The sequence below is a fragment of the Ogataea polymorpha genome (assembly GCF_001664045.1).
Source record: "Ogataea polymorpha strain NCYC 495 leu1.1 chromosome Unknown OGAPOscaffold_3, whole genome shotgun sequence".
Taxonomy (NCBI): Eukaryota; Fungi; Ascomycota; class Pichiomycetes; order Pichiales; family Pichiaceae; genus Ogataea; species Ogataea polymorpha.
In genome coordinates, this window is record NW_017264700.1 from 1,048,309 (window position 1) to 1,071,259 (window position 22,951).

At 49.6% G+C, this 22,951-nt stretch overlaps 12 protein-coding genes across 12 annotated transcripts; 8 read left to right on the forward strand and 4 right to left on the reverse strand.

The window, feature by feature from the left end:
• Positions 1-96: 96 nt before the first annotated feature.
• OGAPODRAFT_16286 (uncharacterized protein) lies at positions 97-3,274 on the forward strand. The gene has a single exon (XM_018354320.1). It carries the CDS (start codon positions 192-194, stop codon positions 3,216-3,218), a length of 3,027 nt encoding a protein of 1,008 aa, XP_018211644.1. The 5' UTR covers positions 97-191; the 3' UTR covers positions 3,219-3,274.
• A 432-nt stretch (positions 3,275-3,706) lies between these two features.
• Positions 3,707-8,293, forward strand: OGAPODRAFT_16287 (uncharacterized protein). The gene has a single exon (XM_018354321.1). It carries the CDS (start codon positions 3,779-3,781, stop codon positions 8,258-8,260), a length of 4,482 nt encoding a protein of 1,493 aa, XP_018211645.1. The 5' UTR covers positions 3,707-3,778; the 3' UTR covers positions 8,261-8,293.
• Positions 8,294-8,377: 84 nt separating this feature from the next.
• Positions 8,378-11,614, forward strand: OGAPODRAFT_16288 (uncharacterized protein). Its single transcript, XM_018354322.1, has one exon. It carries the CDS (start codon positions 8,557-8,559, stop codon positions 11,587-11,589), a length of 3,033 nt encoding a protein of 1,010 aa, XP_018211646.1. The 5' UTR covers positions 8,378-8,556; the 3' UTR covers positions 11,590-11,614.
• Positions 11,583-12,591, reverse strand: OGAPODRAFT_99663 (uncharacterized protein; the record flags this gene model as incomplete). Its single annotated transcript, XM_018358095.1, has 1 exon — positions 11,583-12,591. The coding sequence occupies one exon, from the start codon at positions 12,589-12,591 to the stop codon at positions 11,614-11,616; it is 978 nt and encodes a 325-aa protein (XP_018211647.1). The 3' UTR covers positions 11,583-11,613.
• Positions 12,592-12,728: 137 nt separating this feature from the next.
• OGAPODRAFT_48235 (uncharacterized protein) lies at positions 12,729-15,830 on the forward strand (the record flags this gene model as incomplete). Its single annotated transcript, XM_018355575.1, has 1 exon — positions 12,729-15,830. One exon carries the CDS (start codon positions 12,729-12,731, stop codon positions 15,828-15,830), a length of 3,102 nt encoding a protein of 1,033 aa, XP_018211648.1.
• Positions 15,831-16,062: 232 nt separating this feature from the next.
• Positions 16,063-16,563, forward strand: OGAPODRAFT_82283 (uncharacterized protein; the record flags this gene model as incomplete). The annotated part of the gene is made up of 1 exon (XM_018356604.1): positions 16,063-16,563. The coding sequence occupies one exon, from the start codon at positions 16,063-16,065 to the stop codon at positions 16,561-16,563; it is 501 nt and encodes a 166-aa protein (XP_018211649.1).
• A 46-nt stretch (positions 16,564-16,609) lies between these two features.
• Positions 16,610-17,672, reverse strand: OGAPODRAFT_16289 (uncharacterized protein). The gene has a single exon (XM_018354323.1). The coding sequence runs from the start codon at positions 17,581-17,583 to the stop codon at positions 16,645-16,647; it is 939 nt and encodes a 312-aa protein (XP_018211650.1). The 5' UTR covers positions 17,584-17,672; the 3' UTR covers positions 16,610-16,644.
• A 50-nt stretch (positions 17,673-17,722) lies between these two features.
• On the forward strand, positions 17,723-19,242 carry OGAPODRAFT_93681 (uncharacterized protein). Its single transcript, XM_018357388.1, has one exon. It carries the CDS (start codon positions 17,730-17,732, stop codon positions 18,240-18,242), a length of 513 nt encoding a protein of 170 aa, XP_018211651.1. The 5' UTR covers positions 17,723-17,729; the 3' UTR covers positions 18,243-19,242.
• Positions 17,723-19,256, reverse strand: OGAPODRAFT_93682 (uncharacterized protein; the record flags this gene model as incomplete). Its single annotated transcript, XM_018357389.1, has 2 exons — positions 17,723-18,301; positions 18,325-19,256. The coding sequence occupies 2 exons, from the start codon at positions 19,254-19,256 to the stop codon at positions 18,283-18,285; spliced, it is 951 nt and encodes a 316-aa protein (XP_018211652.1). The 3' UTR covers positions 17,723-18,282.
• A 131-nt stretch (positions 19,257-19,387) lies between these two features.
• On the forward strand, positions 19,388-19,858 carry OGAPODRAFT_99672 (uncharacterized protein; the record flags this gene model as incomplete). Its single annotated transcript, XM_018358096.1, has 1 exon — positions 19,388-19,858. A coding segment is annotated over one exon (423 nt), but the record flags the coding sequence as incomplete, so codon positions are not given.
• OGAPODRAFT_76235 (uncharacterized protein) lies at positions 19,855-21,102 on the reverse strand (the record flags this gene model as incomplete). The annotated part of the gene is made up of 1 exon (XM_018356145.1): positions 19,855-21,102. One exon carries the CDS (start codon positions 21,100-21,102, stop codon positions 19,855-19,857), a length of 1,248 nt encoding a protein of 415 aa, XP_018211654.1.
• A 767-nt stretch (positions 21,103-21,869) lies between these two features.
• On the forward strand, positions 21,870-22,950 carry OGAPODRAFT_93685 (uncharacterized protein; the record flags this gene model as incomplete). The annotated part of the gene is made up of 1 exon (XM_018357390.1): positions 21,870-22,950. One exon carries the CDS (start codon positions 21,870-21,872, stop codon positions 22,923-22,925), a length of 1,056 nt encoding a protein of 351 aa, XP_018211655.1. The 3' UTR covers positions 22,926-22,950.
• Position 22,951: the final 1 nt, after the last annotated feature.

A 22,951-nucleotide genomic window follows, 5' to 3' on the forward strand; every position in this document is an offset into this window, starting at 1 on the left:
GCTAGTGATATAGGACCTTAACCTCCTGTATTGTACTATAACCAACTCACACCTGCAGTTTACTGTACTAATTTTGCAGAGGCAAACGGATGGGCATACATCTCTACACAATTACGCCTCTCGTATGTTCGGACAGATCTGATCTAGTCAAATACATTCATTAAACAGATACAACAAACAACACCATCAAAATGGCGAAGAAGGGAAAGAAGAGTCAAAAGGCCGGAGACTACTGGGACGAAGAGCTTGAGGCAGAAATGCCCCAAGCCGAAGAATTAGGTTCTGCTCCATCCCCGGCCGAGACCGCAGAGTCTAGCAAGGAGGCAACTCCAGCGGCAGCAGAGGACTTTGCTGACGATTTCCTATCCAACTTGAAGCGTGCCAAGAACAAGAAACAGGCCAAGGCCAAGCAGGAGGAAGAAGAAAAAGCCCAGGCCCCACAGCAGAAGGGCCCTATTATCAAGAGTAAGAAGGAGAAAGAAAGAGAGAAAAAGGAGAAGGAGAAATTGAGAAAGAAACAGCTTGCTGAGAGAAAGAAGGCTCAGGCTCCAAAGGATGATTCCAAGGAGACCACTCCAGCACCTGGCTCTGAAGCTTCAGAGCCAGCCAAAGAGGAGTCGGCCGTGAAGGAAGAGGAAAACAAAGCTGCTGCTGCCGCCAACAAGGGAGCCAAAAAGGCTAAAAAGATGGCTGCTGGTATTGCAGCACTGAAGAAGCAGATGGAGCTCAGAAAACAGGCCGAAGAGGAGCAGAGGCGCTTGGAAGAGGAAGAGAGATTGAGAGAAGAGGAGGAGCAGAGACGTCTTGAAGAGGAGGAGAAGGCCAAGGAGGAAGCCAAGCGACTAAAGAAAGAAAAGGAAAAAGCCAAGAGGGAGCAGCTGAAAAAAGAGGGCAAGTACCTGACCAAGAAGCAGAAACAGGAGAAACAGATGCAGGAGAGAAGAAGGCAACAGCTGCTCCAGGCCGGCAATATCATTGTTCCGGGCGTTATGAACCAGTCTGACAAGTCGGAGAAACCGAAGAAGGTTGTGTACGGCTCTAAGAAGAAGCCTTCGAAGAAACAACAGGAGGAGGAAGAGGCTGCCAAGGCTGTTGAAGCCGAGCAGGCCTCCAAGTTAGCCGAAAAGAAGGATACCGAAAATGGCGAGGAGGAAGAAGAAGAATTGGTCGACGACTGGGAGAAAATGGCCCTGGATGACGACGAGGACGTTGCTGCCGACTGGGAGGCTGCTTTGGATGACGAAGAAGAGAAAGAGGATGACGAGGAGCAACAGGAAGACGAGACTGAGAAAGAGTCATCGCAAGAGCCGCAAGCACAGAAAGAGCAAAAAGGCACTGCAACGACGGCCGAGGAGACTGGCAAACAGGGCTCTTCTGCCCCAGAGCAGAACGGCAAGACCAACAATGATTCAAATTTGCGTTCTCCTATCTGCTGTATTCTGGGTCACGTCGATACCGGTAAAACCAAGCTTTTGGACAAGATTAGACAGACTAACGTTCAAGGAGGCGAGGCTGGTGGTATTACGCAACAGATCGGTGCCACATACTTCCCTGTGGAGGCCATCAAGCAGAAAACTGCTGTCATGGCTCCATACGAGAAGATGGTTTACGAGGTTCCAGGTTTGCTAATCATCGATACCCCAGGTCACGAGTCGTTCACAAACTTGAGATCCAGAGGTTCCTCTCTGTGTAACATTGCCATTCTGGTGATTGACATCATGCATGGTTTGGAACAGCAGACTTTGGAGTCCATCAGGCTTTTAAGAGACAGGAAAGCTCCGTTTGTGGTGGCACTGAACAAGATCGACAGACTCTACGACTGGAAGGCTATTCCTAACAACTCCTTCCGTGACTCTTTTGCCAAGCAGACCAGAGCCGTGCAGCAGGAATTTGAGACCAGGTACACGGCCATTAAGGTTGCACTGGCCGAACAAGGACTGAACTCGGAGCTCTACTTCCAGAACAACAACCTGTCCAGATACGTTTCGATTGTGCCTACTTCTGCTGTTAGCGGAGAAGGTGTTCCTGATTTGCTGTGGTTACTTCTGGAGCTGACTCAGAAGAGAATGAGCAAACAGCTCAAGTATCTCTCGCATGTGGAGGCAACCATTCTTGAAGTCAAGGTTGTCGAGGGACTCGGAACCACCATAGATGTGGTGCTTTCGAATGGTATCTTGAGAGAAGGAGACAGAATTGTTCTCTGCGGTATGAACGGTCCGATTGTCACGAATATCAGAGCTCTGCTCACGCCTCCGCCGGCCAGAGAGCTGCGTATAAAGTCCGAGTACGTGCATCACAAGGAGGTGAAAGCCGCTTTGGGTGTGAAGATTGCCGCCAACGACCTTGAAAAAGCCGTTGCTGGTTCCAGGCTGCTTGTTGTGGGCGAGGACGACGACGAGGACGAGCTCATGGACGAAGTGATGGACGATTTGACAGGACTGCTCGATTCTGTCGACTCCTCCGGAAGAGGAGTCACAGTCCAGGCCTCGACGCTTGGTTCGTTGGAAGCCCTGCTGGACTTCCTCAAAGACATGAAGATCCCGGTGATGTCTATCGGTCTGGGTCCTGTTTATAAAAGAGATGTCATGAAAGCCGCTGCCATGTTGGATAAGGCCAAGGAATATGCGGTCATGCTTTGTTTCGACGTCAAAATCGACAAAGAGGCTGAGCAATATGCCAACGAGCAGGGTGTCACCATCTTCAACGCCGATATCATTTACCATCTGTTCGACTCGTTCACGGCCTACCAACAGAAATTGCTGGAGGAGAGAAGAAAGGAGAATCAGCAGTATGCTATATACCCATGTGTTCTGAAGACTTTGCAGATCATCAACAAGAGAAACCCAATGATCATTGGTGTGGACGTTGTGGAAGGCATGGTGCAAATTGGAACTCCTATCTGTGTGGTGAAACCAGATCCTGCTACCGGAAGAAACGCTCCGCTGCCACTCGGAAAAGTTGTTTCTTTGGAGGTTAACCACCAGTCGAGAGACTCTGTGAGAAAGGGCCAGACCAATGCCGGCGTGGCGATGAGATTGGAGGCTCCTTCGGGACAGCAGCCTACCTGGGGAAGACATGTTGACGAAAAGGATCCCCTGTACTCTTTGATCTCGAGAAAGTCGATCGACACTTTGAAAGACCCAGCATTCAGAGACTCCGTTCCTAGAGAAGACTGGCTGCTGATCAAGAAATTGAAGAATACCTTGGATATCCAGTGAGCTACTAGTCCTGCTACGAAGTCTCTGCTGCGTTTATAACATAATACATATTACCCGGATTGAAAATTTTTAGATGATAAAAAAATTTCAGATATTTTTTGTATTTTTTTTAACTATTGATTCAGGATTCCAAAAGGCAGATCATCATGAACATTGCCAAGCCAGTTGGGTCCCAGATAGAGTCGGTTGACTTTGGGGTGCTCACCACCTCCGATGTTCGCAAATTGTCTGCCAAACAGATCACCAATCCCACGGTCTTTGACAATCTAGGGCACCCAGTGCCTGGGGGTCTGTACGATCTGAGTCTTGGAGCCTTTCTCAAGAACCTGTGTGCTACCTGTGGGCTGGACGATAAGTACTGTCCGGGCCACCAGGGTCACATAGAGCTGCCCATTCCTGTCTACAACCCTCTGTTTTTCAACCAAATGTACATATTTCTGAGGTCTTCCTGTCTATACTGCCACCATTTTAGACTCAGAGCCACGGAGGTGCACAAGTACGAATGTAAGCTGCGACTGATCCAGTATGGGCTGCTGCTAGAGGCTCTGGAGCTGGACAACATGCGCTCGGATGCCGATTTGAATGAGGATGAGGCTATTGAAGACGATGGTCCAGTAGTTGTCAACAGCAAGTCTGACAAAGACCTGATGGACAAGAGACAAGAGTTTGTCGAAGTAAGCATTGCGAAGGCGCTCTCTGAGGGCCGCACTACGGAGAGGGGCGTCATGACGGCCACGGTTGCAGAAGAGAGAAAAACTCTGATTCACGATTTCTACAAGCATATATTGAGCAGGCCGAGATGCGACAACTGTGGGATGTACTCGCCACCATTTAGAAAAGACGGGTTTTCGAAAATCTTCGAGCTTGGTCTTAAGGACAAGCAGCTGACCAACAATAGAATCAAGGGGGTCAAGAGACAGGATATGTTGAAGAACGGGTCTAAAGACAAGCAACCGGACACAGATCCTTACTCTCAGCCAAGGGAGGGCTCCAAATATGTTTTGTCCACGGAGGTCCGCAACATTCTGAGAAAAGTGTTCAAGACAGAGCAGAAAGTGATGGACCTGCTGTTCCACTCTCGGCCGTTGAGCAGGTCGCCTGTCTCCGCCGACATGTTCTTCATCCACGCTCTTGTGGTGCCGCCAACGCGCTTCCGTCTTCCCTCTAAGCTAGGCGACGAGGTGCACGAGAATTCCCAGAACGAGCTGCTGTCGAAAATCCTCACCACCTCTCTGCTGATCAGAGACCTAAACGAGCAGTTTTCGGTCATGAGCAAGGAAATCAGCACGGAGGACCGCAAGATCATTTTCAACCGGCTCATGAATGCGTTTGTCACGCTGCAGAACGACGTCAACGGATTTCTCGACTCCACCAAGAACCAGAACCAAAATAGCAACACCGCGCACCCGGGAATCAAGCAGGCGCTCGAGAAGAAGGAAGGGTTGTTCAGAAAGCACATGATGGGCAAGCGTGTCAACTACGCAGCGCGGTCGGTCATCTCTCCAGACCCGATGATCGAGACCAACGAGATCGGCGTTCCTCCTGTTTTCGCGAAAAAACTGACGTATCCCGAGCCAGTTACCGTCCATAACGTGGCCGAGCTCAGACAGGCTGTCATTAACGGGCCAGACAGATGGCCTGGAGCACTGCAAGTGCAAAATGAGGACGGCAGCCTCGTGTCTCTGGTGGGCATGAGTTTGGAGCAGAGAACGGCCATTGCGAAACAGCTGCTCACCCCGTCCAGCGGCTCGGACGTGGTGAACAAAAAAGTGTACAGACACATCAGAAATAACGACGTGGTGATCATGAATAGACAGCCAACACTGCACAAGGCGTCGATGATGGGCCACAAGGTCAGAGTGCTGCCAGGCGAGAAGACTCTGCGGCTGCACTACGCCAATACCGGAGCGTACAATGCCGACTTTGACGGTGACGAGATGAACATGCACTTCCCGCAGAACGAAAATGCGCGTGCCGAGGCTTTCAATCTCGCTAACACCGACTCGCAGTACCTGACGCCGACCGCAGGTTCGCCCGTGAGAGGACTGATCCAGGACCACATTTCTGCGGGTGTCTGGCTTACCAGCAAGGACACCTTCTTTACCAGAGACAAGTACCAGCAGCTGGTGTACGGGTGTGTACGCCCCGAGGACGGACACTCGACCGGTTCGCGGCTTGTGACGGTGGCGCCTGCCGTGATGAAGCCGCAGCCGCTGTGGACGGGGAAGCAGGTAATCACCACGATATTGCTCAACATAAAGCCGCAGGAGTTGCCGGGAATCAATCTCAGGTCCAAAAATAAGATCAAGAACGAGTACTGGGGGGACGGGTCTTGCGAAAACGAGGTGCTGTTCCAGAACGGCGAGCTTCTGTGCGGAATCCTGGACAAGTCGCAGTACGGTGCGTCTCAGTACGGATTCATTCACGCGCTGCATGAGGTTTACGGCCCGACGGTGGCAGGCAAGGCGCTATCTGTGCTGGGACGACTGTTCACGAACTACAACATGATGATGGGGTTGACGTGTGGTATGGACGATCTGAAGCTGACTGAGGACGGAAACAAGTGGAGAAGCAGTCTGTTGGAGGAGAGCTCTGATATTGGCCGTGTTGCCGCTGCCGAGGTGACGAACCTCGACCGTGAGGTCAGGGTGGACGACCCCGAGTTTTTAAGACGGATGGAAGAGATTCTGCGCGACGACGGCAAGTTGGCGATTCTGGACGCGGTCGCGCAGTCCAAAGTCAACGCAGTCACGTCGAAGGTGGTGTCGCGGTGTGTGCCGGCAGGAACGATGAAGAAGTTCCCTGCAAACGCCATGCAAACGATGGCTCTGTCGGGAGCCAAGGGCTCGAATGTGAACGTGTCGCAGATCATGTGTCTTTTGGGCCAACAGGCTTTAGAGGGCCGCAGAGTGCCGGTGATGGTGTCGGGCAAGACGCTGCCATGCTTCAAGCCGTTCGAGACCGATGTGCGAGCCGGCGGCTACATCAAGAACCGGTTCTATTCGGGAATCCGTCCGCAGGAGTACTATTTCCACTGTATGGCGGGCAGAGAGGGTCTGATCGACACTGCTGTCAAGACGGCCAACTCAGGCTATTTGCAGCGTTGTCTGACCAAGCAGCTGGAAGGAGTGCACGTTTCGTACGACAACACGATCAGAAACGCCGACGGCACGCTGATCCAGTTCCTGTACGGCGGCGACTCGATCGACGTCACCAAGGAGTCATATATGCATCAGTTCAAGTTCTTCCTCGAGAACTACAACTCGCTGTTGCAAAAATACAGCCCGTCATCGATCGACAATTTGGACACCGAAACAGCGGTGTCGTACAACAAAAAGTTCCGCAAGCAGCTCAAGAAACAGGCTGCGCTGCCGCACTACGCACAGAGCCTTAAGTACGACCCGACGGTCTCGGTGTACAACCCAAGCAAGTATCTGGGCTCTGTTTCGGACAAATTCGAGGACGAGCTCGATAAATTCATCGAGGAGAACCAGCACCTGTTTGTTTCGGGCAAAGACGCCAAGACCAGAGGCGGACTGACGCAGAAGAAGTTCAAGGCGCTGATGCAGCTCAAGTACATGCGGTCGCTCGTGAACCCGGGCGAGGCCGTGGGCATTGTTGCATCGCAGTCGGTCGGCGAGCCGTCGACGCAAATGACGCTCAACACGTTCCACTTTGCGGGCCACGGCGCAGCGAACGTGACGCTCGGTATTCCGCGTTTGCGAGAGATCGTTATGACGGCATCGGCGTCGATCAAGACGCCCCAGATGACGCTGCCGATCCTCGACGACGTCGACGACGCTGCCGCCGACGCGTTCTGCAAGTCCATCACCAAAATCAGGTTCTCCGAATTCATCAGCGATGTGTCTGTGGTGGAGACGACAGGCAGCACGGGTGCCCAAGCGGCACGCTCCTACGAGATCAAAATGCGCTTTTTCGACTGCTCCGACTACGAGCAGGAGTACGACGTCACCAAGGAGGAACTGGAGCACGTGATCAAGACCAAGTTCATCCAGGCGCTCGAGACGGCCATCATCAAGGAGGTGAAGAAGCAGAAACGGGCCACGAGCGAGTCGCTGCCGGCCGTTGGCCAGGCCGTAGCACGCTCGCAGGCAGAGCTCGGCGCCCAGACGACGGCAGTTGTCGACGAGGACGCCGACGACGAAAAGCTCAAGAGCAACACGAAGCAGGCCGTCTCTTACGACGGTCCGGATGACGAGGAAGTCGAGACCATGCGTCGTGCAGAGAAGTCCGACGACGAGTCGCTGCTCGACGACAGCTCGTCGGGGTCCGAGTCCGAGTCCGACGACGAAGACGACAAAATGGACGTCGACGCGGCCAAGTCCAACCTTGTGAAGGAAATCATGTCCAAGGCTGCTCGCGAGAGACAGCAAGAGGTGATCATCAACCACAACTTTGTGAGCCAGTTTAACTACGACGACGAGCACGGCTCGTGGTGCGACTTCAAGCTCGAGCTGAGCGCAGACACGCAGAAATTGCTCATGGTGAACATCATTGAGGCCGTTTGCAAGGCCGTGGTGGTGCGCGAGGTGAGCGGCATCGGTAGATGTCTGCATCCAGAAAACGAGCAGGGCAAGCGGATTCTGGTCACCGAGGGTGTCAATTTCGGCGCCATGTGGGAGCACGACGCGTTCATCAACGTCAACGACATCCGTTCCAACGACATTGCTGCCGTGCTACGCACGTACGGTGTCGAGGCAGCCAGAAACACCATTGTCAACGAGGTCAACAACGTGTTTGGACGGTACGCCATCTCTGTCTCGTCCAGACACCTCGACCTGATCGCCGACTACATGACGAGAGAGGGAACGTATCTTGCGTTCAACAGACAGGGCATCGACTCGTCCACATCGTCTTTCACTAAGATGTCGTACGAGACAACGTGTCAGTTCCTGACCAAGGCGGTCCTGGACAATGACCGTGAGGAGCTGCAGTCTCCTTCTGCACGGATCGTCATCGGAAAGCTCAACAACGTCGGAACCGGCAGCTTCGACGTGATGGCCAAAATGCCAGTTGCATGAAAATTCTGCCACACACAATTCTGTGTAGAAAAATAATTAGACAAATTTTTGAATAAACAAACATTATTTTAACTTTAATATTCATGTTCGGCTCCACCACCCAGTCCAATGGGTTTAGTTTTGGCAGCACGTCAAAACCAAACATCTTTGGGAACTCTCAGAGCACGGGGCAGACAACGAGCAACGCGCTTTTTGGGGGGCAGCAGACTCAGCAGACACAGCAAAACCAGCAAAGCCAGCCGTCCTCAAGCCCATATGGAGTCAACATCGCATCGGCGTCCGCAGAGGAAACTGAGATGCCGCGGGCGTTGACATCACGTGTTCCTCACACAGACACGCAGCTGAAACGGAGGAGGTCTGCCTCCTCGATAGCGTCGTACGAGACTAAGGAGCACGTCTCGTCTCTGTCTTTTCTGGGCCGTCTCTCGAAACCGTTCTCTGGCACTCTCAAGTACCCAATGGAGACGGTGACGGGTATTTTCACGTCCGACAAGACGCACGAGACCAAAAGACCCAGAAGAGATCCTGTCCCTTTTTCAGAGGACTCTGTTTCGCTGCCAAAGTCGGATTTCAGAAAGCTGGTAATTCGAAATCCTAAAGGAACACACAAAAACTATTACGAGATTAACCCAGACGAGGTGCTTCTTGGCAAGGAAGCACCACGGCCGAACGGTTTCATGCGTGTTGTGTCTAACTTCAAGCCTTCATTTTTCAGACAGGAAGACAAGCTGTTGAAATCGCCTGTACCAGCCGAGCAGGACGCTAGCTCCTCAAAAATCCCCGAAGGCTACTGGTGCTCGCCTTCCATTGAGGAGCTCTCAAAAATGACACAGCAGGACCTGATGCATGTGCAGAACTTCACCGCTGGATGCAAAGGATTCGGCCAGGTCTCGTTCTCCTATCCTGTCGACTTGTCAGCATTCCACAGCAGACTGGATCAGCTTTTAGGCGCGTACATTGTTTTCAGACCAAGAATAGTGCAAGTCTATCCAGACGGAACAGATAAGCCTTCACCTGGGAATGGAATGAATGTACCTGCCGTGATAAGTCTGGAGAAATGCTATCCCTTTGATAAAGCGACCAAGACGCGAATTACCGATCCTTCTGCTCCCGAAGTTTCTGCGCATATAAATCGATTGAAGAGTACTCCGGGAATGGCGTTCGTCAACTACGATCCAATCACAGGAACGTACACTTTCAAGGTGGACCATTTCAGTATCTGGGGACTGGTTGACGAGGACGAAGACGATCCACAGCTTGTGCAGCGATTCAAAAAACAATTGGCGAGTGAGAACGAGCGCGAGAAACGCAAACAGACTGAGCAAAAAGAGGCATTCAGAGGCATATCCTCCTACACCGGCGATCTAGAGGCTGTTCCTGGCGGATGGACTGCAGTGCCAGAAGATGCAAACATGGAGGACAGCATAGACCTCAGCCAGGAAGACTACATTCAAGTGGACGTGCCAGAGCCAGACAAGGACGTCAGCGACATGGAAGACGATCTTCCTGAGGAACCAATGTTCGAAGATCTGGTGCATGTGCGCGCATACGAGCCAGAGCTGGAAGAGATCGATATGACTGTTCTCAAGAAGGAGGCCAAGTTTGAGACTAGCGATAACTGGAGCCAACAGTTGGAGCTGGCGTCAGGGTTTGAGTCTGTCTTCAGCAACGAATATGACTATTCGAAGAAAATGGACGTGTCTGCCAAAAGTGTGAACGAACTGTTTTTCAATAGGGACTCGCACAAACGCAAAAGAGTGGAGATGAAGTCAGTACGCTCTGAGGATTTGCAGACGTTGAAAAGTGTTCTTGCCGCCGAAATGCGCCAGATGAAAGTAATAGCAAGAGAAAACTCATATCCTTTGATTAAGCCTGATGAAGACGTTTCGCTACAGTCCATTCTCAACATTTACAGGAACTCAAGCGAGTTCAAATTTTGGGATCTGATTGCGCGACTGTTCGATGACAAATACTGTGAGTCATTCCTAGGACAGGCAGAATTGGATGCGTATGCAGGCAAGCCACAACTGAGAAAGACATTTATCGACCTGCAACGCCGCGAACTGCTGATTGACTGGCTGCACGATCACAGCTTTCCAGAAATCAGCAAGCTATTAGAGGCCTCGAAATCAGATGCTCTTGAAAGAACATACTTGCACATTTGTTCCGGCGACATACTAAAAGCGGTAACGACAGCAATGGAATCCTCAAACAACCACCTATCTGTTCTTCTGACCCTAATAGACTCAAACGATCCATCAGTCAGAAGATTATCAAAAGCACAGCTAAAGGAATGGGAATCCACCTCTACACTCCAGTATATCCCTGCTCCCGTGCTGAAAGTTTACAAGCTTTTGGCAGGACACATACTATCCAACGACATTGTGCCGCATTTGAAAGGACTTTCGTGGCCGACCGTTCTTTTGATGCAACTGAAATACGGAGACACAAACCGCAGCATCAGTGAACTGGTTAACGAGGTAATTGACCACGACTCAAAGCTATGGGTTGCGCCAAGTGCGCAAGACAAGTACTATTCTGCCTTCAAGCTTATGAAGTCTCCCTCTACCGTTCTTCTCCACTACGACAACGAGACGCAGTTCCTGCTTTATAAGAAACTGAACAGCATTTTGAATTTACCAAATATTGACAACGTGATTCTCCAATTGAGCAAGAAACTTGCCTCGCAGGAATACTACGAAGAGGCCTTATTCGTCTTGGAACATTTGAGTGATGATGCGCTCTCCGAGTCCGAGATCTCTAGCCTGATCAAACTCAATATTGACTCATTTAGATTTTTGGATAACGACATGAGACTCGATACTCTGCACGAGACATACAGACTTCCGAAGTCTATTCTTCACCAGGCTAGGTCCAGGAGATTTGAAAAGGATGGGGATTCCGTAAGGGCTGTATGGGCGCTGGTGGAGGCCGGATCGATGGAGGAGGCGCACAAACTGACCTTGAGTGACGTTGCGCCGGAATTTGTCATTGCCGATGCCAACCTCTACGAACTGGAGAAACTGCTTGTCAAATTCAAGACCTTGTCCGACTGGGTGATCGGTGCCCAGATATACTACGAGTATATCCAACTCAAGAAGAATAGTGACGAGAACGCTATCAAGACTCACACCAAAAAGCTTCTTAACGGATTGGTTCTTCTACGCGAGTCTAATCCAAAGGCCAGAATCGCAAAAACCCTGATGTACAGAGAGGTGATTCGTCTCATATTTGACTTGTCGCTGGACTACAACGAGCAGCAGCTACTGAGCCTGGATCTCCCGTCCAGCGAGATGAACTACTTGAAAAGCAGACTTCCTGCTAAATAAATAGATAACGATAGATGCAATTAATTAATTAATATCGGATTCAATCTCGTCCCTAAGCGCGTCGACGACATCGAGAATGGCCTCGCAAGCCGGCGAGTCCGGGTATAAATCTAAAAAGCTCTCTCCTGAATCGCAGCTTCGTCCAATACGGGGGTCCAAAGGCACACTGCCCAAAAACTTGAGTCCCATCTCCTTGGCAAGCCGTTCTCCACCTCCTGTGGTTGGCTTAAAAATCTTGGACTCGCCACCGCAATTCGGACACACAAACCCAGACATATTCTCCACAATTCCCAGCACTTTCACGCCGGCCTTCCGACAGAAATCGATCTCTTTGCGAACATCCAACAATGCAACTTCTTGCGGCGTAGTAACAATCAATGCTCCATCGATTCCAGCATCTTTCATGTAGTTCGTGACAGACAAGTGTTCGTCCGAGGTTCCTGGGGGCGTGTCAATGACCAGGTAATCGAGTTGGCCCCAGTCCACGTCCTTGAGGAACTGCTTTATCAGGCCGTTTTTCTTCGCACCTCTCCAGATGATGGCGGAATCCTGCTTCGGAAGCATAAATTGTATAGACATCATTCCGAGATTGTCACTAATGTAGACAGGTGACCATCCCGAGTTCGACGCGTGGATGGATTCATTTTCGCAACCAAGCATTTTGGGCAGGGACGGCCCGCAAATATCCAGGTCCATGGCACCTATTTCTAACCCTGGATCGGCAGCAAGTGCCCACGAAAGCATCGACGTGAAAGTAGATTTCCCCACGCCTCCTTTTCCAGACAGCACCAGGACTTTGTGGTGTATATTTGCAAGACGTTTGTTTATCAAGGGCAAATCGGGATCCGGTCCTTTGGGCAGAGACTCGCAAATTTCTTTGTTAGCGCATCCAGCGCAAGCGTCCGACTTTCCAGCATTCTCACTTTCGGGACCGGGACAATGTTCTGGCTCTGGTGTGGGAAGATGAGTGTTTGTCAGACGTTGGGCAGTCGCAGTCAACATCTTGGAAAATAATATGATTTTTTATTCTAGATTAGTAATTTATCTTGAGAATGGACATGAGGCGGTGCACGGTGGCTAGTTGGCAAAACGCGTACAAAACGAAAATTGCAAGGAAAAAAACTACCTGTTGCAATTTCATGGCCGAAGTACCACCCAGCTCCAGCGTTGACGCCTCTTTGGAGAGCACGCCGGCTCCTCCATTGACGGATCAAGCGCCGGTAACATATAATTGCCAGCCGTTAACACCACAGGCAAAGAAAGCCAAGTATTTCGCTGAGGGTGACAAGAAACCTTTCAACGTGCAAGAGACGGCTACGAGATTCAGGTATTTGCTGGGGTTGACTAGTCTATTTCAGCATTTTTTGGAATCCAAGGCTACCAGTGACCCGAAGTTTGCTGAAGTTTGGAAATTGCTGAAACAGGAAAAGACAGACACAAACAGATCTGGCCGGGATCACAGACATCGAAAAACCGAAAAGGAGGAGGATGCAGAGCTTCTGAAAGATGAGGAATTGCAATCGGATAATTTTGAGTTTACCGAAAGCCCTTCATATATCAATGGGACACTCAGACCCTACCAAATACAGGGACTTAATTGGCTGATCTCGCTCAATCAGAACAATCTGTCGGGAATCCTCGCAGACGAGATGGGCTTGGGAAAGACGCTGCAAACTATTGCCTTTCTTGGTTATCTTCGATACATCAAGGGAATAGCAGGACCTCATCTCGTGATTGTTCCGAAGTCGACGTTGGAGAATTGGCAAAGAGAATTCACTAAATGGACTCCCGAGGTGGAAACGTTGGTTCTGACCGGAGATCAGCAACAGAGAAACGAAATCATCAAAGACGGGCTGATGACATGCAAGTTTGACGTTGTTATATCTTCATACGAGATAGTCATCCGAGAAAAGACGGCATTGAAAAAGTTCGCATGGGAGTACATTGTGGTTGATGAGGCCCATCGACTGAAGAACGAAGACTCACTTCTGTCACAAATTATTAGAACCTTCCACTCAAGAAATAGACTGCTCATCACCGGTACCCCTTTACAGAACAATTTACACGAGCTCTGGGCTTTGCTCAACTTTCTGCTCCCAGACGTTTTTGCAGATTCGGAGACCTTTGATGACTGGTTTTCCTCAGGTGACTCGGAAAAGAAAGACGAAACAATTGTTAACCAATTGCATAAAGTTTTGCAGCCATTCCTTTTGAGAAGAATAAAGTCAGATGTCGAGAAGAACTTGCTACCCAAAAAAGAGCTCAACTTGTATGTTGGAATGACAGAAATGCAGAAAAAGTGGTACCAAAAGCTTCTAGAGAGAGACATAGACGCCGTTAATGGTGCGAACGGAAAACGCGAGTCGAAAACCAGATTGCTTAACATAGTCATGCAACTGAGAAAGTGCTGCAACCATCCATATCTTTTTGAAGGAGCAGAGCCGGGTCCTCCATATACAACAGACGAGCACTTGATTTACAACTCGCAGAAAATGAAGGTACTGGATAAGATGCTAAAACGGTTCAAAGAGCAGGGTTCCCGAGTGTTGATCTTCTCGCAGATGAGTAGAATGTTGGACATTTTGGAAGATTATTGTTCCTTCAGAGGGTTTGAGTACTGTCGTATTGATGGACAAACGGACCATGTTGATAGAATTCGGGCTATTGACGAGTATTCCGCTCCCGACTCCAAAAAGTTTATTTTCCTGCTCACCACAAGAGCCGGTGGACTCGGTATCAACTTAACGTCCGCAGACATCGTCTTTTTATACGATTCTGATTGGAATCCTCAGGCAGATTTGCAAGCTATGGATCGTGCGCATCGTATTGGGCAAACGAAACAGGTCCAGGTGTTTAGATTCGTGACCCAAAAAGCCATTGAGGAAAAAGTGTTGGAGAGGGCTTCTCAGAAGCTGAGATTAGATCAACTAGTCATCCAGCAAGGTAGACAGATGAATGTCCAGCAAGATAAAACAAAGGCCAACTCCAAAGACGAGCTGCTGAACATGATTCAATATGGTGCTGCCGATGTCCTGAGCCAGAACCTTGAGAGCTCCAAAGAAGAGGAAAAAGAACAGCTGGATGATGACGAGATAGACAAGATTTTGATGGAGTCGGAAAAGAAAACACAAGAGCTAAACAACAAGTATTCGAAGCTCGGACTCGATGACCTGCAGAATTTCACCACAGCGTCGGACTCTTTGTATGAGTGGGATGGTAAGACGTTCCAGAAAAAGGACCCAACGGTTGCGGGGCCTCTTGGAAACGTGTACACATGGATCAACCCTTCAAAAAGAGAACGTAAGGAGAATTACTCGATCGACAGCTATTATAGAGATGTTCTCAACCCCGGCCACCGGTCTGGCTCAGCCCAGCCTCAATTCCCGGGCGTCAAGCCACTCAAACAAACTCCAATTTATGACCATCAATTTTTCCCGGCACAATTATGGGAGCTGTACGATTTGGAGCGTAATTATTACAAGAGGAAAACAAAACAAACAGCGGAGTTGGCGAAGGGCCCTGGCACAGCTGAACAACGCAAGCTCAACCAGCAGCTTGAGCAGCTCGAGATAGATCATTCGAGGGCGCTGACGGACGAAGAAGAGCAGCTGAAGCAGGAGTTGCTTACACAAGGATTCCACAACTGGAGCAGACGCGATTTCTATCAATTCATTTCTTTGAACGTGAAGTACGGCCGCACAGCCGTTTCATCGATAGCTGCCGAGTTTGAGGACAAGACATATGAGGAAGTCAAGGAGTATGCCCAAGCGTTCTGGAACAATATTGCAAGTATCGAAGGCTACGAAAGGTATGTTGGCCAGATCGAGGCGGGCGAAGAGAAGATAAGAAAGGTGAAAATCCAAAAAGAGGCTCTGCGTCGCAAGATGGCAGAGACCAGCTGTCCGCTGCTGGAGCTCACGCTCAAGTTCCCTCCGTCATCGTCTCTTTCGTCGTCAAAGAGAGTTTTCAGCGAAGCAGAAGATCGGTACCTGCTAGTGCAACTATACCGCCTGGGACTCGACACTGAGGACGTTTATGAGCGTATTCTGGAGCAAATTAGGCTGAGCCCAATGTTTGAGTTTGATTTCTTCTTCCAGAGCCGAAATGCTACCGAGATCAACCGGAGATGCGCGACATTGCTGGGCTGTGTCGTGAAGGAATACGAGCGCAGCATTCCCAGCAAGCGAGAGCCGACAGCAAAGGCTGTGGGGTCTGCGGCAAAAAAGTCCCGAAGGAAATAGATAACGCGTATGGAAGCGAGCCCCAAAAAATACGAGTTTGTATTCGGCGAAAAAATAGACGTTAAATGTCATACATGTTATATGTACCCTGGCTTGGAATTAAAATTTTCTAGACCGAACAACGTTATTACCAAATCTGCGATAATACAACACCTCGCACCAGAAGTTTGGTATTCACGAGACATACGTATAAAAGGCACAAAAATTGCACCGTTGGGGGGTCATCTACAAAATGTCAAAGTTTTACGAATTCACCGTCACCGATAATAAGGGAAAGGAGTTCCCATTTGAGAACCTCAAGGGCCAAGTCGTGCTTGTGGTGAACACTGCCTCCAAGTGTGGGTTCACCAAGCAGTACAAAGAGCTTGAAGAAATCTACCAGAAGTACAAGGACCAAGGGTTTGTTGTTATTGCCTTCCCTTGCAACCAGTTCGGACATCAGGAGCCAGGAACAGACGACCAGATCGTGGAGTTCTGCAGCAGAAACTATGGTGTGGACTTCCCATTGATGAAAAAGGTCGACGTGAATGGTCCTAATGCGAGCCCCGTGTTCGAGTGGCTGAAGCGCGAAAAACCGGGTTTACTAGGGTTCAAGGGTATCAAGTGGAATTTTGAGAAATTTTTGATCGACAGAAACGGAAATGTGGTGCGCAGATACTCTTCTGTGAAAACTCCGTCCAAGATTTCCGAAGACATCGAGAGCTTGCTCAAAGAGCCAAAAAGTGCGTCCTAATTGTATCTAATATAGTAATCAATAATAATAATAGTACTGTTTGTTTGTCAACACCCAATGCAATCACTATACGATCTATATTCAAACGTCGGGCGTGGTAAGCAGATGGCCCATCTTCTCAACTTTAGTACGCAAGTAGCCTTCCACTTCCTTAGATTTGATTCCGGCATTTTCCTGCTGCCATGCGAGCGGAATCATAGGTATCCGTTTCACCACCTTGACAGATCTATTCTTGCCCTCTACGGCAACTATTTTATCGGGATTATTAGTGAGAAGTTGGATCTCGACAAGTCCCAAGTCGAGCAGAATAGCGGTAGCCAGTGAAAAACTTCGCTTGTCGGCAGGGTGTCTCAGCATCAAATTGGCCTGAACAGTGTCTGCTCCGAGGTCCTGCAGATTGTAAGCCTTCAGTTTTTCTCCCAAACCTATACCACGGCCCTCCTGTCGCAGGTAGACAATGCATCCGTGGCCGTTCTCTCCCATCAAACGACCAGCTTCGTCAAATTGTTCGCCACAGTCGCATCTCGCCGACCAGGCGGTCTCTCCTGTGTAGCATTCCGAGTGAATACGGACCAAAACCGGCTCTTTTAACTGGGTTTCGTTGACCATGTTTCCGTCCTCGTCGAATTTCAGCTCGATCCCGAGCACATCGTCCCTGTCTGCAATGTCTCTGCCAGGCCGGAGCTTGCCGACATATGCTCCTCTGGTCATTCTGTCATGCTGTGTCTCGCCTGGTCGACGTTTAAATAGCGATTTCGATCGGATATCTTCTCCAAAGACGATGGCCAAATGTTCCTTGTTGTCGACGTTGTTGGAGTACAAATGCAGAAAAATCTCAGGGCCCTGGGTAGTTGGAATCCTAGCACGGGCCACACACTCCACGGAGGGCAATGTTTCCGGTAGTTGTTCTCTCTCAAGCTTGTGACCTTGTATTCCATTACCGTCTATCGATATTGCCCTGCTGGGCGATATAGTGGGCGATATGAGAGGCATATCTTGGAAAACATCCTGAGCGTCCATTATGTAGTATGTGTCGGGTATTTTTCAGCGTTTGTGGATCACCTAGTTTGCCCGATATTCTCTGCGTCCTGAATCGAGGGGAGAAAACTATAGGCTGGTGCAAGGCGGCAGAAAATAGTTAGACGCAATAATATATTTGGGACTTGATGCCGTTGACAGAGAAACAACGATGGATTCTTGGGGGAACCTTGGTTTTTGGTGCACTTGCGGTGTACGTCCAATCATCCAAAAACCCGCTGGTGAAACCGAAGCCTGTGATTTGGCCTCCTCAGTCGGCCACAAAAAATAGGATTCTCCTTCCTGTGAGAAATAGGTCTGAACTACAGCCAATAGTGGCCTTGCACTCTCCTTTGCTGATGAATTTTGTCTTCAGGGGGGATACCGCGTCGAACAAGCAGACAGGGGCTCTGCAGAGAATTTTGGCCTACGACATCGACGACAGCAAGCTTGTCAGTATGGTTGATGTGGAGTGCGACGAGCCGGGAAACAAGGGCCTGCTACTTGACTACCAGGTTACCAAAATTCCGTCCATCGTGTGCTTGAGAAACCAGATTGCCCAAGGAACATTTGTGGACGAGAAGCTTATCGAAAATCCCGAAGGGGAGGTGGATTACGAGAGACTTAAGAAATGGGTCGAATCGCAAGCTGCTGAAAAATAATTATTGCCGATCCCAAACCTGAATGACTTGGTCGTAGAAACTACACGTCACCATGTTGCCTGCAGTCCAGTCACCTCCGTACACCATGGAATCGTGATCCTCCTTGAACTCCTGCTCGACAATGATCGTGCCGTCAGCGGACTTGAGCATTCTGCAACCGGCATACATGGCGCAACACAGAACGCGGCCGTCATTGTGGGGCCCGGGAATTAGCCTCCACACGCCTCCGCCAAGGTCTTTTCGTAGTAAGACTCTTGGCGGGACCCCGGGAATCAGATCACTGGGTGGACTGACGCGCAAATCGAGCAAGTTTAGATGGTCGTCGTAGCTCCCTGTCCATATGGTGTAAGGATGTGCACTGTTCCAAGATGGTGTGGCAGTCAGCACTGAGACAATTCCTGCGTCATGTAAGCGGTCTGTTTTCCAGACGGGGAAGTCTGCCATTCTGTTGTCATGTGCGATCAGGTTTCTATCGTCTCCCCCTGAAAATATAACGTCTTGCAAGCCGTCAAAACAGCCAAACGTGGAAAACCAGCATTCTAGGTCATGAGTCGTGTCGAAGTTCCTTTGGTTTATTTTCTCGCCCAGTGTGACAACAGAACAAACTCCTGTTGTGGTGCTCAGTGTGAGCACGTTTGGTCTTGTTGGATGAAAGTTGGCTGCGGTTATTAGCGTAGTTTCTTCATATGCCTGATAATTTAAGGTCTCTCTCAAATGCAGATGATCGTCTGTTAATTTCCATATTTTCAGGTTTCCTGTTGAGTGGACACTAATCAGCCGCGATTCGTCAAAGGGGTCGAACTTGAGGTCCAGGATCGCCGATCCTGCTGCGATCTCGTTTACCTTCTGCAGCGTTTGCGTGCATTTCCATATTTCGATTGTTCCGTACCTTTGGTTATCTTTCACAAGCTTGTATGTACCGATATAGAAGGCCGTTGGGTCTGACGGGTGAATGCGGAGCGCACAGGGAGGCAACGAGGCCTTATCAACGAGACGACGTACCACTGACGACATGACTCTCTGGCTGAAAAAATCAGTGTGTCAAACACGACTGCACTAAAATATTTGTTTCGTGTAAACAAAATCACAAACAAGTAAACAAGATGGTAAGTGCAAGAACATCATTGCCAGTGCTAATATTGTAGTCGGACACCAAAGCATATAAAGACGCGTTTGCTCTTTTTGACAAGAAGGGGACCGGAAAAGTGTCCAGCGAACACTTAGGCGACCTGCTCAGGGCGGTTGGACAAAACCCTACGCTGCAGGAGATTAGCGAGCTCCAGGAGTCTGTTCCATCCGAACTGAACTACGAGCAGTTTCTCAACGTGGTGAACAGAGAGGGCGGTTTTAAGAAGGCTGGCCAGCCAGAAGATTACATCAAAGCGTTTCAGATCTTCGATAAGAACCTGACAGGATTCATTGGCGTCGGAGAACTGAAATACATCTTGACATCTGTGGGCGAGAAATTGAACGAGAACGAGGTTGACGAGCTGCTCAAGGGTGTCAATGTCACCGATGAGCAGACCGTCGACTACGTTGAGTTTGTCAAGAGCATCCTTGCTCAATAGGTCTCATATAATTTTGTTATCGATTTATACCTATATTACAATCGTCATGTCAGTATGGGCAGGAAGCTGGCGATTATCATCATCGGGATACCGAAAACATCCCGTTTAAGCGTCCATATGCTGGATGTGCGAATGCTTTCACCCTCGGGCGTGAGCAGTGTGCATTCTGTCATTGTGGCACCGCGAAAGTCGCCAAACGCGATTTTGGAAAAGAGCTGGAAATACTCGACACACGATTTGTCGTCCATGATCTCAACTGCAAAAGTCGATTTCCGCAGTAGCTGCTCTTTGCTCCATCCAGTTAACACGCAGAACTCATCGCCAACGTAGGCGATCTGCGACGTGCGCCGCCAGACGAGTGTCGGGGTTCCTGAGATCGCTATGTACGCGTCGTACTCGAGCAACGTGCGCTGAAAGCACTGTTCCGCGAAAATAAGATCATCTCCCTTCAAATGGATCATTCCGGCGATGAAAGAGGGCCGGTACTCCGACATGGACTTGGACATTGACACCAGGTGCTTTTTATCGAATCGTTTTCGTAGATACAGGTTGAGGTCGTGGTACGGCTGAACGTAGTTGAAAGGCGCCGTAATCTTGGAATATATCTCTGAAGGCTCCTTGAACTGCAGCCCACAGGGTGAACTGGCAAGCTGGTGCTCCTCTGGCTGCGACACCGCGACAGAGAAAGAAATGGCCGACTGCTGATTGCGCTCGTTGAATTGCAGGGGGTTCACTTGCCGATACTGCGAAATCTGCTTCACCACCTGTGGAAAGGTCATGTGAGCCCCTATAAAGTACTGGTTGGTCATCGGGTCGCACTGGGGCCCCATGGTGTGCATTTTGTACATGGCGATCTGGTTCGAGTCGGGCGCAAACATGTGGCGATTCTGGTACATGGGGTTCTGGACGTTGACGCTGTCATTGGTGTCCTCAGACGCAGAATTGCTGACGGCAGGGCTGAAAAATTGGCTCGACTGTTGGTTGTCTGGACTAAGAAAATCCTGATTAATGATGTTGCCCAATGTCGCATATTCCATGTCTGCTGCCGATGACATAAATGGTCTGCGCTTCTCCCGCATCGTGGGCGGCAGGTCCGATCCGGACGTCTCGCCCGTTAGATACTTTTTCGTTTTTCGCGGGGCATCCATGCACGTTTCGGCCGTACCCTTGCTTATACACCGTGCACAGGGACGGCCATCATCGCACGTCACGTGCGCCTTGCGGCAATGGTTGCACGCTCTGGACACTTTCTTCCGGACATTGCGTCTTCTCTTGGGCGGGGACGTGCTCATTTTAGATCAGATACATGACAATAACAGTTCGGAGGTACGATGTAATTTTTGTCTATTTTTTATGAGGGACATCCTTACACAGTATTTCTCTCGGAGTAGCCAGCCGCCATTTCGCGAGAGCTCGTCGTCCATTCTCAACGACCAGTTATCCGGATACTAGTCGTTGGACACTGGACATTGAAGGAGCGCATTTTTGCAATTTTCTGTGGACAATGCTAATTATCGCGTTCAGCAAAATGGACGGAACCAGTTCAAAAGTAGTAACGAGTGTTCACCACTTTGCATTGACAAGGGCCGGACCGATAAAGGGTTCACGAAGTAGGAAAAGCCAAAAGTGGTAATCAAGGCCAAGACAAGCTGTGCCGTTTGGTGGATCGTGACATCGTGTTTGGCGGCGATCAGCTAGACGTCTCTTGTGACATTTTTCTTTATGTAGCACTAGGTGAGAGATACGCCCGAGAATTGCAATCACTCGACCCAATGACTACCTGCTCGAAAGCTTATACTGAATTGTTAGGTCGTTGCCAAAATTGATAAGGAGACCTGCTATTTTTTTTGAAGATGGGACCCTCAGACTGCTATTACTGGAGCGAGAAAGGAAATAATTCGCTTAAATTCAACGGCTGAAAGGTGTTACTAGAAGAAACAGTTTGAAATGCCAAACCTAAGACAAAAACATGCACTGAACAAATTTATGCCTTGGTCATTTGAAGTTCGTTTCCACAAGGCATATATATATTTTAAGTTATTTCGAAAAATTTTAATCCATGTCTCTCACAGATAAATTTGCCAACCTTAAAGTGGCTCAAGACCTTTCGACCGAGGAGCTTGCCTTACGCGATCAATGGGTCACCCTCAGCAACCGTATTGAAGAGAATTTGACCCAGCTCAACGACTCTTTGAGAACGAAAACCTACATCGTTGGTTTGAAACCATCGGAGGCAGACATCGCCGTTTTCGAGCACGTTTTTCCGCTCGCACAAAAGTGGACCTCCGTAGAGGATTTGGCCAAGTACAGACACATTATCAGATGGATTGATCTGATTCAAAACCAGCTCGGTGTTGAAAATAAACTCAAGATCGACTACTCTGTTGAATTGCCAAGAGAGGTTAAGGAAAAGAAGAAGGATGCTAAGGACTCCAAGGACGAGCAGAAAAGTACAACAAAAGAACAGCCAAAGGAGCAGCCCAAGAAAGGAAAGCCAACGGACGAAGCTTCTCTTGCTGCTGCCAAAGCTGCCAAAGAGGCCAAGAAGGCCGCTAAGGCCAAAGCCAAGGCTGAGGCCGATGCAGCTAAGGCTGCTGCTGCCGGTCCAGACCCTTCGATGGTGGACTTCAGAGTCGGCTTCATCGAGAAGGCCATCAAGCACCCTGACGCCGACGCGCTGTACGTCTCTACCATCCACATGGGCGACGAAGAGGGCCCAAGGACGGTTTGTTCTGGGCTGGTGAAATATTATCCTTTGGAGGCCATGCAGCAGAGATATGTGGTTGTGATTGCCAACTTAAAGCCGGTCACAATGAGAGGAATCAAGTCGTCTGCCATGGTTCTCTGTGCTTCTGAGGGCGATACCGTGGAGTTCATCAACCCACCAGAGGGTGCCAAGGCAGGAGACAAGGTTTTCTTTGAAGGTTTTGACGGCACTCCAGAAAAGCAGCTCAATCCTAAAAAGAAGATTTTTGAGCAGGTGCAGCCTAACTTCAGCACCAACGACAAACTTGAGGTTATTTACAAGCAAGAAGGAAAGCCTGATGCCAGATTGGTCACCAAGGACGGTAAGGTCTGTAAGGCCGCCTCTCTTGTTGGTGCTACCGTGAGATAAATGCGTAATATATGTACACAGCCTGC

Excerpts from the sequence above, each read along its gene's own strand:
- OGAPODRAFT_16289 (XM_018354323.1), bottom strand. The coding sequence starts at position 17,583 with ATGGACGCTCAGGATGTTTTCCAAGATATGCCTCTCATATCGCCCACT.
- OGAPODRAFT_16287 (XM_018354321.1), top strand. The coding sequence starts at position 3,779 with ATGCGCTCGGATGCCGATTTGAATGAGGATGAGGCTATTGAAGACGAT.
- OGAPODRAFT_16288 (XM_018354322.1), top strand. The coding sequence starts at position 8,557 with ATGCCGCGGGCGTTGACATCACGTGTTCCTCACACAGACACGCAGCTG.
- OGAPODRAFT_16286 (XM_018354320.1), top strand. The coding sequence starts at position 192 with ATGGCGAAGAAGGGAAAGAAGAGTCAAAAGGCCGGAGACTACTGGGAC.
- OGAPODRAFT_93681 (XM_018357388.1), top strand. The coding sequence starts at position 17,730 with ATGCCGTTGACAGAGAAACAACGATGGATTCTTGGGGGAACCTTGGTT.